The sequence below is a fragment of the Pelophylax lessonae genome, assembly GCF_965119305.1.
Source record: "Pelophylax lessonae genome assembly, chromosome: 13".
In the NCBI taxonomy this organism is placed as follows: Eukaryota; Metazoa; Chordata; class Amphibia; order Anura; family Ranidae; genus Pelophylax; species Pelophylax lessonae.
The window spans coordinates 127,619,542-127,637,772 of NC_138780.1; the positions used below are offsets into that span (position 1 = coordinate 127,619,542).

The 18,231-nt window shown below is 43.1% G+C and overlaps 1 protein-coding gene across 1 annotated transcript in view; it reads right to left on the bottom strand.

Annotated features, from left to right (window-relative positions):
• The window catches only part of MAP3K9 (mitogen-activated protein kinase kinase kinase 9), a 185,744-nt gene that overhangs the window by 125,604 nt on the left and 41,909 nt on the right, over nucleotides 1–18,231 (bottom strand). Inside the window, exon 2 of the mRNA XM_082275587.1 lies at nucleotides 1,251–1,664. Coding sequence (XP_082131713.1) covers nucleotides 1,251–1,664 — 414 coding nt within the window. The remainder of the gene's footprint in view (nucleotides 1–1,250; nucleotides 1,665–18,231) is intronic.

The window sequence follows — 18,231 nt, forward strand, 5'->3', positions numbered from 1 at the left end:
ATGGAACGGATGTTGTTCTTCTCACTGTGTGATGTCAGAAACAGGAAACAACGAGATTATCGCTTCCGGTTTTTATGTTCTTTGTTTACCTGGCCGTTAAAAGGCAGCCAATCAGACTGATCTGTGTCTGATCATTGAATGCCAGGAGAGATCTGGGGTCTAATAAAGAGAACCTCCATAAAGAGGACCTGTAACCGCTCATGCTATTACAAGAGACGTAAAAAAAAAAAAATAATTATATAGCGTACACAATTGCAACACAAGTCATGTTGAAAAAATATCTTTCAAATCTGCAACTCTCTAATTTTATGTAAAATGCAATATGGCTACCTGGAGGCGTTCTGTACGCAGATGGTATACAGAATGCCCCCCAGATACGTCATTTCCTGCTTGTGCGATTGACTTACTGATTTTTCCAGAAGTCTGCACTAAGATACAAATCAGATTTTGAGCATCCCTGTAACATTTTTTGGTGAAATACTCCTAAAAGGAAGTTACGTATAAAAGGAAAACCATACAGATTCACAGCACATGGACACAGACAAACAGCTATATCTTCAGAAAAACATTCAGAGGAATCTGCTAATAAACTGTTAGAATTCCTGCAATGTACATAGATCACCCAGAGGGGAAAGTTTTTTTTTCTTAACAAAAAGTGGAGTTACTCTTTAGAAGGAAAATTAATAAAAAAAAAAAAAAGTAAAATAAATTTAATTTTTTTTATAAAGCGCCTCCGTTCCCCCGTGCTCACATGCAAGTGCACATATAGGTCCAGCATGCATATGTAAACGGCGATCGCACCACACATGTGAGGTATCGCCATGAACGTCAGAGCGAGAGCATTCATTTTAGTACCAGACCCCCTGTGTAACTCTACACTGGTAACTTGTAAAAGCTTTTAATGCATTTCTTATGGTAATTTTTAGGTACAGAAAAGGTGCCGTCCTAAGGGCGGACACTCAAAATCCAACGTGCAGAAATCCCCACCAAAAAACACAGACATCATGCAAACTCCAAATAGACAGTGCCATACTAGGGAACTCCACAGGCAGTGAGCAGGCAGCAATTAAGAACACTACCTCAATGTTGCCGAGTAACTGCACTGAGGAATATGTTCAACTATATCACTAAAGAATAGCGAATACCTGTAATTAATATTTGATCCTTTCATCAACAAATATTCAATCATACCTCAAGCTTGTTAAGCATTACCATCTCTTCTTGTGAACATATTTATAGTTTATACTTACTGTTGCTGGATTTTAGGTCCCGATGTATGACAGGTACAATGGCTTCATCATGCAAGTAATTCATCCCCCTGGCAATTTGTACTGCCCAGTTCACCAATATATCTGGTGGAATCTTTTTCCCAGAAAGCACCCTGTTGAGTGATCCTCCTCGGGCAAACTCCATGATTAAGCACAAGTTGGGCTCCTTCAAGCAGACACCCCTCAGTGCAATTATGTTGGGGTGATCAAGCATAGCAAAGAGTTTAGCTTCCTGTCGGACGTTCTCAATAGTCTGGCTGATGTCTTCATCTGGATCATGGCGTGCTGCCTTGACAGCTACTTCCTCCCCTCCCCAAATAGCACGGTACACCTTTCCAAAGCCACCGATCCCAATGATCTCTTCCAGGAGCAGCTCAGAAAAATCGATTTCTTCTACTGTAAGACAAGCGTGGGAAAAAAATAGGAAATAAAACAGATTAGTTAAAACAGATCTATAAATGTTTTTACAATCAACACAATAACATAATAATATGAAATGTAGCAAAGAGACTAGTGTGGAGAAAGCAGACAACCTAAGGCTCCTTTCACATGGTCCGCTGTCCGGTGCAGACCGTTCTCTGCTCAGCGGGGATCAATCTGCCGATCCCCGCTGAGCAGGCGGATGACAGCTCCGTCTCCGCTCTGTGTGCAGAGAGGGAGCTGTCAGAACCCCGCTGCTCTCTATGGGGAGTCGGATGAGAGCGGACCGCCTGTCCGCTCTCATCCGATCCAATCCTCTGGACTGATGGAAAATAGGGTTTCCATCCGTCTGGATTTCACGGACAGGATCGGATGCGGATGGCAGCGGACATGTCTCCGCTGACATCTGCTGCCCCATAGGGATGCATGGAGGATCCGATCAGATCCGCCAAAAAAAAAAAACTGACAGGCGGATCTGATTGGATCGTTCGTGTGAAAGGGGCCTAACATTCTTTTCAATCTTGATGGATACATTCACCAAAATTCCCAAACATCCCTTGCAACCTTTCCTAAGGCCTGTTACACACGATACTCCTGTCTGAGCATCTCCTTTTCCAGCCGTAAATTTGTCTTATTGAAATGCAAGCATTTTCGCACATTTTCATGTCATTTCACGCAAATTTATTCTCACGTTTTTGTAAAATATGTAAATTAGCATTTTTCAGATAAACAGTATGTTCGTGTGCGTTCATTTGTGCACGATTGCATGTATTTGTGCGCATTAGGCGTAAATTACTGTCCAAAAATGCAGATTTTTCTATTTTGTTCTTACTAGATAGACAGACAGACAGACAGACAGACAGACAGACAGACAGACAGACAGACAGACAGACAGACAGACAGACAGATAGATAGATAGATAGATAGATAGATAGATAGATAGATAGATAGATAGATAGATAGATAGATAGATACAACTTTATTGTCATTGCATAGTACAGGTACACAGCAATGAAATGCCGTTTAGCATCTACCAGAAATGCAAAATGTAGCAGTCGTACAAGAGTGCAGATAACCATCTAGCATATTTACAAATTAAAAAATATATATATACACACATATATACATATACATACATACATATATATACACATACACACATACGCATACACTACATACACAGATGAGTGTGAAATGTTGGGCAGAATGTACCGTAATGATAAAGATACATACAAATATAAATAGTGCAGATGTACTGAGAAGTGAAAAGATATACTATGTAGTATGTACACGTATAGTACAGAGGGCATACACAGTCTTTTGTTTGTATAATTTTACTGAAGAATACACGGCGCACATTTATGAGCCTGTGTGCATAGGCACATTACAATTAATGGGCTGTATTTTAGCTCAGGAAAAAAAAAAAAGCTGTACTGAACTTTTTTAACCACTTAAGCCCCGGAGGATTTGGCTGCTAAAAGACCAGGGTTTTTTTTGCGATTTTTTACTGCGTGACTTAAACGGACAATTGCACGGTCATGCGGCGCTGTACCTAAACGAATTTGATGTCCTTTTTTTCCCACAAACAGAGCTTTCTTTTGGTGGTATTTGATCACCTGTGCGATTTTTTCATCATGCGCTATAAACAAAAAAAGAGCGTAAATTTTGCAAAAATAACAATATTTTTCACATTTTTTTATATGAAATTCCCCCAAAAAAATGTAAAAATCAAAATTTTTTAACATTGTCGGCCAATTTGTTTTATGCTACATATGTTTGGTAAAAGAAAATCGCAAAAAGCATATTTTGATTGGTTTGCGCAAAAGTTATCGCGTTTACTAACAAAGGGAAAGATTTTTGTCATTTTTGGTGGGTTTTTTTTTTAATGCGTAATGGCGGCGTTCTGTGATTTTTTTTGCGGGACTGCGACATTGCGGCGGACAGATCGGACCCTTGACTGACATTTTTGACACTTTTGGGGTTACCAGTGACATTACTGCAGTAGTCAGTGCTATACATATGCACTATTACTGCAAAAATTACACTGGCAGGGAAGGGGTTAACTGTATTGGAGAGGGAGGGGTTAAGTGTGTCCTAGGGGCGTGATTCTAACTGTAAAGGGACATGGCTATTGGTGTAAAAACAAAGATCAACGGTCCTACATAGTAGAACCGTCTGATCTTAATTTTTACACCAGGGAGAATGACAGGCGGCTTGTTTACATAAGCCGCCCGCCTTTCTCCCTTCACCGGAGCGATCGTGAGTGACCGGCAGACGATCGGGTCCGCCGGTCAGACGCACTGACTTGTCAGTGAACGAGCCGGGGCGGGCGCACAAGTCAGTGACAGGCGAGTGACGTACCCCTACGTCACTCTGCCTGGCCGGGGCTGACCGCCGCAGTATATAGTCGTGCGGCGGTCGGCAACCGGTTAAGCTGCAGTGTGCAAGAGGTCTAACAACTAATCGACATAATCGTTTATAAAAACAGTGGTCAACTATTTTCATTACAGATTAGTTGATCAGCAAATTATTTGGGCTGGATACAGAATTAATTATTTGTTTACCTCACAGGAATAACAGATCAGCACACATACAGCTCAGTACACCGTCCATACATATCAGTATACACAGCGCAGCACACATACAGCTTAGTACACCGTCCATACATGTCAGTATACACAGCGCAGCACACATACAGCTCAGTATACCGTCCATACATGTCAGTATACACAGCGCAGCACACATACAGCTCAGTATACCGTCCATACATGTCAGTATACACAGCGCAGCACACATACAGCTCAGTACACCGTCCATACATATCAGTATACACAGAGCAGCACACATACAGCTCAGTATACCGTCCATACATATCAGTATACACAGCGCAGCACACATACAGCTCAGTACACCGTCCATACATATCAGTATACACAGCGCAGCGCACATACAGCTCAGTACACCGTCCATACATGTCAGTATACACAGCGCAGCGCACATACAGCTCAGTATACCGTCCATACATGTCAGTATACACAGCGCAGCACACATAGAGCTCAGTACACCGTCCATACATGTCAGTATACACAGCGCAGCACACATACAGCTCAGTATACCGTCCATACATATCAGTATACACAGCGCAGCACACATACAGCTCAGTACACCGTCCATACATATCAGTATACACAGCGCAGCACACATACAGCTCAGTATACCGTCCATACATATCAGTATACACAGCGCAGCACACATACAGCTCAGTACACCGTCCATACATGTCAGTATACACAGCGCAGCACACATACAGCTCAGTACACCGTCCATACATGTCAGTATACACAGCGCAGCGCACATACAGCTCAGTATACCGTCCATACATGTCAGTATACACAGCGCAGCACACATACAGCTCAGTACACCGTCCATACATGTCAGTATACACAGCGCAGCACACATACAGCTCAGTATACCGTCCATACATATCAGTATACACAGCGCAGCACACATACAGCTCAGTACACCGTCCATACATATCAGTATACACAGCGCAGCACACATACAGCTCAGTACACCGTCCATACATATCAGTATACACAGCGCAGCGCACATACAGCTCAGTACACCGTCCATACATGTCAGTATACACAGCGCAGCGCACATACAGCTCAGTATACCATCCATACATGTCAGTATACACAGCGCAGCACACATACAGCTCAGTACACCGTCCATACATGTCAGTATACACAGCGCAGCACACATACAGCTCAGTATACCGTCCATACATGTCAGTATACACAGCGCAGCACACATACAGCTCAGTACACCGTCCATACATGTCAGTATACACAGCGCAGCACACATACAGCTCAGTATACCGTCCATACATGTCAGTATACACAGCGCAGCACACATACAGCTCAGTATACCGTCCATACATATCAGTATACACAGCGCAGCACACATACAGCTCAGTACACCGTCCATACATATCAGTATACACAGCGCAGCGCACATACAGCTCAGTACACCGTCCATACATGTCAGTATACACAGCGCAGCGCACATACAGCTCAGTATACCGTCCATACATGTCAGTATACACAGCGCAGCACACATACAGCTCAGTACACCGTCCATACATGTCAGTATACACAGCGCAGCACACATACAGCTCAGTATACCGTCCATACATGTCAGTATACACAGCGCAGCACACATACAGCTCAGTATACCGTCCATACATATCAGTATACACAGCGCAGCACACATACAGCTCAGTACACCGTCCATACATATCAGTATACACAGCGCAGTGCACATACAGCTCAGTACACCGTCCATACATGTCAGTATACACAGCGCAGCACACATACAGCTCAGTACACCGTCCATACATGTCAGTATACACAGCGCAGCACACATACAGCTCAGTACACCGTTCATTCATACATGTTATTAAGTGCTTAAAGACCTGTAAATGGGAAAGGAGCAATGCCTCATGGGGCAAGTAGTCCTGGGCAGAAGAAAGTGATTTAAAGTGATTCTAAAGAAAGGAGTTTTTTTATACCTTGCTATAGGGGCACTCTATACTATACATTGCAGCTTGCCATAGGGACATTCTGAAGGCAGGAGGAGCCAGAAGCGCCAGCAGGGGACCCAAGAAGTGCAGAATCAGAGCTGTTCTGAGCAAAACCATTACAAAGAGCAAGTAAGTATGACAAATTCCCTATAAAAAAAAAAAAAATTAAATGGTTTACAATCACTTTAAAGACTCTTCGCAGGGAAGATCTGCATCTGAACCTAGAGAAGGTGGAGGCTGATAGAAGGGAGGTAATAGAAGGCATTACATTTAAAGTAAAAGTTCACCAGTATTGTGCATTATATTTAAAATGATTATATCTTGGGAAGAGAGGCAAGGGACCACTCACTTAGGGCTTTTAAGTTAATCCACTGGGCGTGCAGACGTCAGACCCCTTTGCCCTACCTCATCTTATCTACGGATGCCAAAAAGGCGTTTGACCATGTGGACTGGTCATACCCTACTGCACGGAAAGGGTATTATTGAAGCACTAGAATCTCTGTGATTAGAGCAATGACACCATGGGCTAGGATTATATCAAAGGTGCCTGGAAATAATAGCGAGGATGGATCAGAGGATATATCAAGGGATATGTAGCAGGGGAAGTCCTTATGGAATGTGTTGGTCCATTAGCCCTGGGTTGTCATGCACTTGCAAGGCAGCCCACGTTAGAGCAGAAGGAACTTTGTAATACTGGAATGAAAGGTGAGAGAAGCAGCACCAATCTAAGTGCAGCAAAGTGGCAACAAGTTTATTCATAAAAGGTAATGCACTCACTAGAAAAAGAAGAATATAGGCACATGAATGGATGGCAGCCTTGCTCTCTGCAGGAGTCCAGAATGGCAGCTGTGCAGCACGATATCATCATAACCAGCGGCGCCGATGGTCTGTGCGGTCCCGTGTTGGATTCGGAGGGCACAAGGGAAAGCTGTCAGGATGGCGTCTGGATAACGGCGAGGCAGTTTCTGTGTACGCGCCGTCATATATGATGACATCAGGCTGTACAGCTGCCATTCTGGACTCCTGCAGACAGCAAGGCTGCCATCCATTCATGTGCCTATATTCTTCACTTTCGAGTGAGTGCATTACCTTTTATGAATAAACTTGTCACTTTGCCGCACTTAGATTGGTGCTGCTCCTGTCTACTTTCATACCTTTTCACAGTGCTGGAGACTTTGGGTTTGGGTCCATATATGCTAAACTGGATCTCGGCCCTGTACATATCCCCTAGTGCCTAGGTTTGGGTTAATGGTAGGCTCTTCCAGAGGTTCCTGGTTAGGAATGGCACAAGACAAGGGTGTCTGCTTTCACCCCTCCTCTTCGCTCTGGTGGTAGAGCCGTTCCTTAGGGTTTTTTGAGGGAACCCGAATTTAGAAGTGTGAGAGTAGGCACAGTGGAGCATGAGCTCTAGGCCTACACCAGCCTTTCTCAACCTTTTTAACACAGAGGAACCCTTGTAATAATTTTCAGGTCTCAGGGAACCCCTGCTAAAAATTACTATATTTACAACTCATGATACATTAGTGTGATGGTCAGCGGGATGAATGCTTGTGGACATTGGGAAGAATTACCTTCTTTCAGATAGCTAAAAAGATCAATGGTGTCAGGGGAACTTATCTGAAAGGCAGAAATTGCTCATTGATCAATGAACCCCTAGCAACCACTGGAGGAACCCTGGTTTAGAAACACTGGCCTACACAAACGATATCTCCGTTTCTATCTCACGAAAGCCCTGGTCTCACTCCCTAATCTGATGAGGGAACTTCAGCTTTTTGGCTCAGTATCTAATTTTAGGATTAACTAAACCAAATCCAAAGTGCTGCCTATTACCTTACCTTCCACCTTGGCCACTAACTTGCAACAGGCCTTCTCATTTACCTGGGCAAAATCCTCCCTGAAATATCTGGGTATCAACCTTACACTCCCTTGCTAAGTTCTATTTGTAAGGCTTTAAAAACCTGGAATAAGACTGCTTTTACCTAGTTAGGACTAAATAATATTATTAGGATGAACTTTATCCCTAAGGTCCTCTTTTTCCTGCAAATGGTATCCGTGTCCCTGCCTAAAGGATTCTTTGCCCAGCTCACAATTTTGTTTACTTCTTTTATCTGGTCGGGACAGAAACCATGAATAGCCATGTGGGTATTAAAACACTCTAAGCGGTCAGGTGGCTTGGGTGTACCTGACATCAAACACTATTATAGAGCAGTGGACCTACAGAGAATTCTCAATCGGTGGCACTATACCAAAACTAAGTAGTGGGTTCCTCTGTATCCCCGATGGCACCATTGGGAGGTTTTCCCTGGTTACTACCAGGAGAAAACATTGCCTTTTTTGGGCCGTGGGCATCAGATAGTAATGCCTGTTGTGGTAATTTTTGGATGATGGGAGACTTCTCTCTACAAAGCCTTAGAGAACGACAGGGTAGTTTCCCCAAGGACTTCTGGAGATATTTTTTCACAGCTTGTGGATGTTTGATCTGGGCAGTGAGTGCCCTTACCCAGTTTGAGGGTTTGTTGCAGAAGAGCCTATTCCTTATATGATTTCAGAATTATATCAGCTGCTCGCTCTGGCCTCTCCCACAGTTAAACCTGCTTTTATCAATGAGTGGGAACCTGATTTAGAGTACGAATTCTCTGGGGGCCATTTAGCTCACTTGTAACAGCTGACCTACTCTAGCTCTATAGGCTCTAATGCCTCGTACACACGTTCAGAAAATCGGAAGACTTATCGTTCGCATTTTGTTGTATGATACTTATATCGAATTCAACAATGCATATAAACGTAGGATTTTTTTCGTACGATTCTGGAAAAGCTTCCTGGTTGCGTAGCTACGTATCAGATGGTACAAAACAAAAACAATGGCAGCCAGGCTTTTTCTGTGCTGTTTTAGTGTTTCTGATCATGCGCAGTCTTTGTCTATCGATTTTTAGCAGACGTATAGTGTACTGATTAAACGATTGTCCTTCGCTAGGCTATTGTACAACAGAAGTTTTCCTGTTTGTCCCTTCGGATTTTGTTGGACAAACTGTCGTGATCGGCTGTCGAAAGCTGTGTACTAACGATTAGATTATCGTGCGATCAGGTCGAAAGTGAGTTTTATTGTACGATTATCTAAATGTGTGTACGAGGCATTAGACTCAAGAGAATAAGTATAAGATCCTGAAACGTTGGTATCGTGTCCCTGCTGCTGTGGCGCGTGTCTACTTATTTTGTCTTGGGCCTCTGCTGGTGAGGTTGTGGCCGGCGCGGCACACTTTTACATATATAGTGGGACTGTCCTGTAATTCAGGCTTTCTGGAAGGATGTTAAGATTCAGACTGAGAAAATTCTGGATATAGACATCCCTCTATCTCCGGTCCATTTCATCCTCCTTGTGCCCACTGTCCCACTCAGCTAATATAAACGATGCGCCTTACCGCATCTCCTAAATGCTGCCAAGAGCTTAGTACCAAAATATTGGAAGCAAACACAGATTCCTGGTTGTGAGGAATGGACCAAGAAAAGTAAATGAGATCATGGAGGCAGAGGAGTGGATATCCACCTGTAAAAGGTACCCTGGAATGCTTACGTACGACTTAGCAAGAACACACCGCGGCTGCAGAATATCTCCCATCCAGCCTTAAATTTACCTTATTAAAACTAGCAGACCCCAACTTTGGGTTGCCTACCTAATTTCAAATTGTGCCATGTTTATTCATACGTGATACTGTCTTATTCCTTTTATGTGTAGTAGTATATGCCAGTGTGAGTGGTCTTGTGGATTTCAAAAGGTATAAAATACATCCAATCCTGGCCCCCCCACCCTTCCCTCCTACTTTTTTATCATCTCTTTGGTCATTCACTGTTATTATTGCACCTAGGAGATATTAGGTGCTTGGGTAACTAGACTAAGTTTACGACAGACAATACAATATTATCGCTCTAGTTGTCCCAGGTGCCCGAAGGGCTGTACAGCGGGCACGAGGGCAAACCCCCCCATGCGGTGGACGCATTGTGCGGCCCATCAATTATCTTCCTGAACTTTGTTATTGTCAATATGGCCTCCTTTTTCTGCCGTGTTGGCCTCTAATCCACCAGGATACTGCTATTCCCTGGCACTCACTCTAGACCAGGTTCTGTAGTGTTTCTAGGTATGTTGGCTTTTATCATTTTTCCTGTGTTATTTTTTATTTTTCTACTATGTATGCTCATGTATGCCATTAAAATTATGTCTGATGTATTCAATGAAGCATGTTTGGATATATGAACACCAGTGATTGTACATGTTCTACTGATTTTTGTTTTGAATGCTTAAAATTAAAGATTATATAGTTAAAAAACCCTGTATATCCTACTTCTGGATATTTACACACACACACACACACACACACACAATATTACCAAAAGTATTTGGACACCTGCCTTTACAAACACATGACCTTTAATGGCATCCCAGTCTTAGTAGGGTATAATATGGAGTTGGCTCACCCTTTGCAGATATAACAGCTTCAACTCTTCTGAGAAGGCTGTCCACAAGGTTTAGAAGTGTGTCTATGGGAATGTTTGACCATTCTTCCAGAAGCAAATTAGTGAGGTCAGGCACTGATGTTGGATGAGAAGGCCCGGCTCACAGTCCCCGCTCTAATTCATCCTAAAGGTGTTCTATCAGGTTGAGGGCAGGACTCTGTGCAGTCAAGTTCCTGCACTTCAAACTCGCTCATCCATGTCTTTTATGGACCTTGCTTTGAGCACTGGTCCAAATCATTTGGTGGAGGGGGGATTATGGTATGGGGTTGTTTTTCAAGGGTTGGGCTTGGCCCCTTAGTTCCAGTGAAGGGAACTCGTAAGGTGTCAACAAACCAAGACATTTTGAACAATTTCATGCTCCCAACTTTGTGGGAACGGTTTGGGGATGGCCCCTTCCTGTTCCAACATGACTGCTCACCAGTGCACAAACAAGGTCGGCCAACTAATCAATTATGAAGATAAGCAATAAATGTTGCAGCACTACTCCTAACCCATCTTAGTAAGCTTTGTTTTCCCTCCTGACGTTTGAAGCCAGATATACTCCTAAAGCCTAGTACACAAGATGAGATTATTGGACAAACGATCGTCCGTTTTTTTTTTTTTTTGCATGCTAATCTCATAATCAAAAATTAAATGATTACTAAAGTTGCAAAAATTCTTGTAGGACAGAATAAAAATTCGGAAGTGGTGTAATGTGTTTTATTGTTATTGTATTTTCACACAAAAACTGTACGGATTAATCATGAATCGTACACTCTGATATTGTACAAGAAAAATTTTTTTGTTTGTCCATTCACAAAAAAATCTGATGAACGGTCGTGATCGGATCTCGAAAGCTGTGTAGTAACGATAAGATTATCGCACAATCCCTTCAAAAGCTGTATTTTTCATAAATTTTCGGATCGTGTGTACCCCAAGTACCACTTACAGGACCTTTGCCAGTTCCAGGTGCAGGGGACCTCGAATGCAGCAGTGCAAAAAGAGACAGATCACCAGTCCTATCCCATACCCCTGTGATATCATCCCCTTCTGGATCCCTAGAGCAGTGGTCCTCAACTCCGGTCCTTGGGGCCCATTAACAGGCCAGGTTTGCAAGATAACTAAATTACATCCCAGTTGATCTCATTTGCTGCTCAGTGGTTGCAGTATTCTAGTCTGCATCTCCCCAAGGTAATACTTAAAATCTGGCCTGTTAGTGGGCCCCGAGGACTGGAGTTGAGGACCACTGCCCTAGAGGACCTCTTCTGCTAAATATCCATCAGAAGTGTCTAAAGCACAGAGGCACGAAGGTGAACACTCAAGGAAGGAAGGACCCAAGAAGAAAGTAAACAGAAAAGGAGGCAACTCAGAGCTGTGGCATCACATGATAATAGCTTAAAGTAGAATTAAAGGTAATTCATAGTTTTTTTTTTTCATTTTTGATAGAGCAAGGGATTGTTCTAACCCCTGTCAAGATTTTGTTTTCACCATCTGTGTTCCATTGTGGATATTTCACTTCACTTCCTGTTCCATAGCCAAACAGGAAGTGAGAGGAAATCCCTGCAAAATAATGGAATTCCTAGGAAACCCCCAGGTCCCCATAGGAAGACGTCCCCTCTATTACTTTGCTGGGGACAACCCAAAATTTGTAATTTTCTTTTACTTTCCCTTTTAATGATAACAGGACAAATAGAGAGGTTGAATCTCCCCAACAGGGGCACAGATAGCAAAAACTGACAGGTGTTCAAATCCCTCTCCACTCCATCCAAAACTTGTCATTTTTTCCGCTTACCGGAGCCACCAGTAGGGGGGAAAACGATCCGATCCCTCCATGTCCCAGGCAGAAAGTCGAGTAATGGCAAGATGGCCCCCACTCAACTTTATGGGCTTGGAGGACCGGAGTGACGTCATATGGCCTTAAAGGGCCCATTTTTTTTTTTTCTTGCTGAAAAAAAAAAAAAGTTTTTTTTTTTGCTTTTAAGGGCAGATGCGAGATCTGAGGTATTTTTGACCCCAGATCTCACATTAAAAAAAGAGGACCTGTCTGCTTATTTCTATTGCAAGGGATGTTTACATTCCTTGTAATAGGAATAAAGTGATCAAAAAAACTTTTAAAAAGGGACATTTTAAAAATAAAAAAGTAAAATAAATAATAAAAAAATAATAATTTAAAGCGTCCCGTCCCTCCGAGCTCACGCACAGAAGCGAACGCATATGCAAGTTGCGCCCACATATGTAAACGGTGTTCAAACCCCACATATGAGGTATCGCCGCAACCATTAGAGTGAGAGCAGTAATTCTAGCCCTAGACCTCCTCTGTAACTCTAAACTGGTAGCCTGTAAAAATTTTTATAGCGTCACCTATGTACCCAATGTTTGTTGCCATTCCACGAGCGTGTGCGCAATTTTGAAGTATGACATGTTGGGTATCTATTTACTGAGCACAACATTATCTTTCACATTATAGAAGAAAATTGGGCGAACTTTACTAAGACCGCTGCGCAAATACGGTGTGACAAAGTATTGCAACAATCTTCATTTTATTCTCTAGGGTCTCTGCTTAAAAAGAAAAAATATAAATATATATAATGTTTGGGGTTTCTAAGTAATTTTCTAGCGAAAAATACTGATTTTAACTTGTAAACAACATGTGTCAGAAATAGGCCTGGTCCATAAGTGGTTATACTTTAAAGTAGAATTCCAGACCAAACCTAATTAGACCTAAAAACACTCCCTCCCCACTCCTTATACCCATGCTGACTAACCTGTGTAAGAAAGCTGTATATCCTTAACTACTTTAAGCCCATTCCTGTCTGGTCACATGAGTCAGGCAGTGGCAGCTGCGGGGGAGAGCGCTAGTTACTGACTGTAAATGCCTGGGAGTGGTCACATGACTTATACGCTCCCATGGCTCAGCTGTTATTGCCAATCCCTACTTTCCCCTGCAGCTGCCCCAGAGTGACACAGGGGAGCCAGTTCACTTGACGAAAAAAGAGCAGGCTAAAAATAGTTATTATAGATAAAGTTATATACAGCTTTCTTACACAGGTTAGGCAACATGGATTTTAGGCGGGGAATGGAATTTTTTTAAGAAACTGGCAAAACAAAAATTAAAGTGTTATTAACCACCTCCTGCCTGCCGTAAAAACAAATGACAGCAGAGCGGGGCGGCTCTTGTTCTGGGATGACCTCATGTCATGGCGCCCAATTTAGCCGCGATCGCGGCTCTTTACCTATGTGTTTGGCTGTGTACGATCACAGCCAGTCACATGTAAACAAGATGCCGTTTTGTCAGCTCTCCTCGTCTCACACTCTCCTCACAGGGGAGATCTATATAGGCAATCAGTGCCCTGATCACAATGCAGCCACAAAAGTTCTCATCGATGTGCCCATCAGTGTGGCCTTTCAGTGCTGCATATTAGTGCCTCCTCAGTGCCACCCCATCAGTGCAGCCTCTCAGTGCCAATCAGTGCAGCCTCATTAGCGCACAACAGTGAAGGAGAAAAGTTACTTATTTACAAAATGTTCTAACAGAAACTAAGAAAAACTTTTTTTTCCTCCCTAATATTTTTGGTCATTGTTTTATAGCAAAAAAAAAAACAAAAACCCAGCGGTGTTGAAATACCACCAAAAGAAAGTTCTATTTGTGGGAAGAAAATGATAAAAAATACATTTGGGTGCAGGGTTGCATGACCGCGCAACAGTCATAGTGCGACAGCACTGAAAGCTGAAAATTGGCCTGGGCAGGAAGGTGGTGAAAGTGCCCAGTATTGAGGTGGTTAAACATTGTATATTTAAAAGCATACCCCATGTACTTCTATTGTTGCTGTCCTGTGTCTATGCAGCACAATCTTTCAAAAAAGTACATCCCTGTTATTAGTATTTATAGGGTGCCATGCAGTGTCTAGCATAGTTACCCTGACTTGCATGCTCGTGCCTGGGACTACAATGGTGTGAGAGAAGGAATACATGTGTATTATGGACTGGGCACAAGGAGTCATGTGACATGTAGTCCTGATGCAGGAGGTCACCTGACTGCTCAACTAGGTGAACAATCCATGCTCTGCAAGCAGAAGGTCAGGGAAGCACTGCAAGGATAGCACAAGTTTTTTAAAATTTTAAGCAGTCAAATGTTATGCTGGCCATACACTAGCCGAAAAATCATTCAAACTCGTTTTCGAATAACGAACATTCGGCCGTGAGAGCAAATGATTTTGCCATCATATAATAATCACATTTTAAACAATAAATCTTTCAATGGACATAAATGAATTGGTTTTTAATTTGTTTTGTCACATATACCTAGTGCAAACAATTCGGGCTAGAAACACATTAACCTTTCAATTTATCCTTCATTCGGCAGAATTTTCCAAACTGTTCCTTTGATTTTTCAGCTCTGAAAAGTTAAAACCGATTTTCTATTTGTGCCCATTAACTGGAACGGTCCAAATGACAGATTTTCGAACGATTTTTTGGCTAGTGGATGGCCAGCATAAGTCTTTGTGACAATTTTTTTTTTTAAGAGTTTGGCAATTATTAACCACTTCAATACAGGGCACTTTCCTCCCTTCCTGCCCAGGCCAATTTTCCCCTTTTAGTACTGTTGCATTTTGAATGACAAACCCCCACAAATAGAGCTTTCTTTTGGTGGTATTTGATCACCGCCAGGTTTTCTCCTTTTTGATAAACAAATAAAAAAAGACTGAAAAGTTTGAAAAAAAAAAAAGTTTTTTTGTTTATGTTATACAATTTTGTAAATAAATAAGTTTTTTCCTGCACTGATGAACACTGATGAGACTGCACTGACAGGCACTGATGAGGAGGCACTGATGGAGTGGCACTGATAGGCGGCACAGATATGCAGCATTGGTGGGCACTGATAGGCGGCATTGATGGGCACTGATAGGTGGCACTGACGGGCACTAATGGGCACTGATAGGCAGCACTGGTGGGCACTGACAGGCGGCACTGATGGGCACTAATGGGCACTGATAGATGGCACTGGTGGGCAATAATGGGCACTGGTGGGCGACACAAAGATGGCAATTATGGGCACTTGTGGGCAGCACTGATAGGGGGGGCACTGGCGGGCAGCACTGATGGGGAGGGCAATGGGGGGCTCCCTGAGCCCTGATTGCCATCCCTGGTGGCCATAGTGGGCATCCGTGGGGTCATAGTGGGCATCCCTGGGGTCATAGTGGGCATCCCTGGTGGTTAAGGTGGCATCCCCCCCCCCCGAGGGTCTGCACTGGTAATCAATGATCTGATTACCAGTGCCGACCCCCCCCCCCCTGTCAGGGGAGCCGCCGATCGGCGCTCCTTTACTCGTGCCTGTCAGGCACGAACTAAGGAAAGCCGATCAACGGCTGTTCCTGTTTACTATGTGACCAGCCGTGATTGGACACGGCTGATCACATGGTAAAAAGCTATGTCAGTAGTCTCTTTACCGAGATCGGAGATGCAGGGTATCGGGCTGACACCTCGCATCACCGATCGCCGCTCTGCGCGCCCCCGGGGGGCGCCCAGAGCTGTATTATCCTGCCGCCGTCATATGACGTCCAGTCAGGATAATACAACCACATTCCCGCCGTCAATTGCCTATAGGGCGGGCGGGAAGTGGTTAATAGTAACATGGAGCTAAAGGAAAAAATTCTGTATGCAAGTGTTATTAAACCCACAACAGTAAAATCAGTGTGTGTATGCAGTAAAGCATGCCTGTTATACTATATTGTGTAAATAGGTGGTTTGTTCCCGTCTCCGCATCCTTCTATTCTTTTACTGTCCTTGTCCATCTGCTGATAGTACAGAGCCCTAGGAGGCATTCTGCACATGCTCAGTTTGTTCTGTACTGCTGGAGAGTTTTTTTGTTTTTTTTGGAGAGTGCATGTGATCAGCACAGGGCAATCAGCACTGTCCAGACAGAGGGTCAGGGGTCATGCAGCCTCATAGGACAGTCAAGGGGGAATGAAAACGCCTCCTACAAGCTTTAACCAGACATTGATAGAAGTTAAAAGACTGCTATATACTGCTGATGAGAAAAGGTATTTAGCAGTTTATATTTACCCAAATAAATGCATTTCCATGTTCTGTGTACTGAGAGAGAACAGATATAGTGAATGCAGGCTCCTGGGTTAAGTAACACTTTAAGGTTTAATACTGCCTTTAACCACTTTACCCCCGGAGGATTTTGCTGTCTTACGTCCAGGCCACTTTTTGCAATTCAGCACTGTGCGACTTTAACTGGCAATTGCACGGTCGTGAGACGCCGTACCCAAACAAAATTTACGTCCTTTTTTTCCCACAAACAGAGCTTTCTTTTGGTGGTATTCGATCACCTGTGCGATTTTTACTTTTTGCGCTATAAACAAAAAAAAGAGCGTTTATTTTGAAAAAATAACAATATTTTTAACATTTTTTTATATGAAATTCCCCCCCCCCCAAAAAAAATGTAAAAATCAAAATTTTTTTAAATTTTTGGCCAATTTGTTTTCTGCTACATATGTTTGGTAAAGAAAAATCACAATAGGCGTATTTTGATTGGTTTGCGCAAAAGTTATTGCGTTTACTAACTAAGGGAAAGATTTCTGTCATTTTTGGTGTTTTTTTTTTTTTACGAGTAATGGCGGCAATCTGCAATTTTTTTTGCGGGACTGCGACATTGCGGCGGACAGATCGGGCCCTTGACTGACATTTTTGACACTTTTGGGGGTACCAGTTGCATTTCTACAGTAATCAGTGCTATACATATGCACTGTTACTGTAAAAATGACACTGGCAGGGCAGGGGTTAATTTTATTGGCGAGGGAGGGGTTAATGTATGCCTGGTGCTTACTAACGTGTGTGGGGGGGAGGTGACGGAGTGACACAGGGACAGATTGAAGGTTCAGCTATGCTGAACCCTGTAATCTTATCTGACCCTGTCTGTCACTTAGGAGATCCGCCCGCTTTGTTTACAAATACATGACTGAATACAGTGGGAGCGAGCCTCCGGCAGCGCGCGCGCGCCGCCCACATGGGGAGGAGTCCAGCGACGTAGGTCTACGTTGCTGGACGGGAACGAGCCACTTTGCTGCAGTACAGTCAACATGACTGGTCGGCAAGTGGTTAACTACTGCCAATAAGCACAAAACCAAGAAAACCCATCTTGCATAAAATGAACAAATACCACACAAGTCCGTATTCATTTTTTTTTTTGTTTAATTATTACTATTCTTAGCTTTGTAAGGCAAAATACAATCCGAATAAACACATTCAACTCCCCAGCACCCACCCCTCCTGCAAAAAAAAAAAAAAAAAAGTTTATAAGCTTAAAATGATTTTCTGCTAAAGAACATCTGGCTTCACTTTCATTCTGCTGCCAGCATGCATTGTACTTCACTTGCTGGCACAGCATTTCAGCTTTTAGTGTGTGTGTGTTCTTTTTTTTCTTTCAGCAAGAGAATGTCAACAAGCAAAATACTCTTCTGCCCA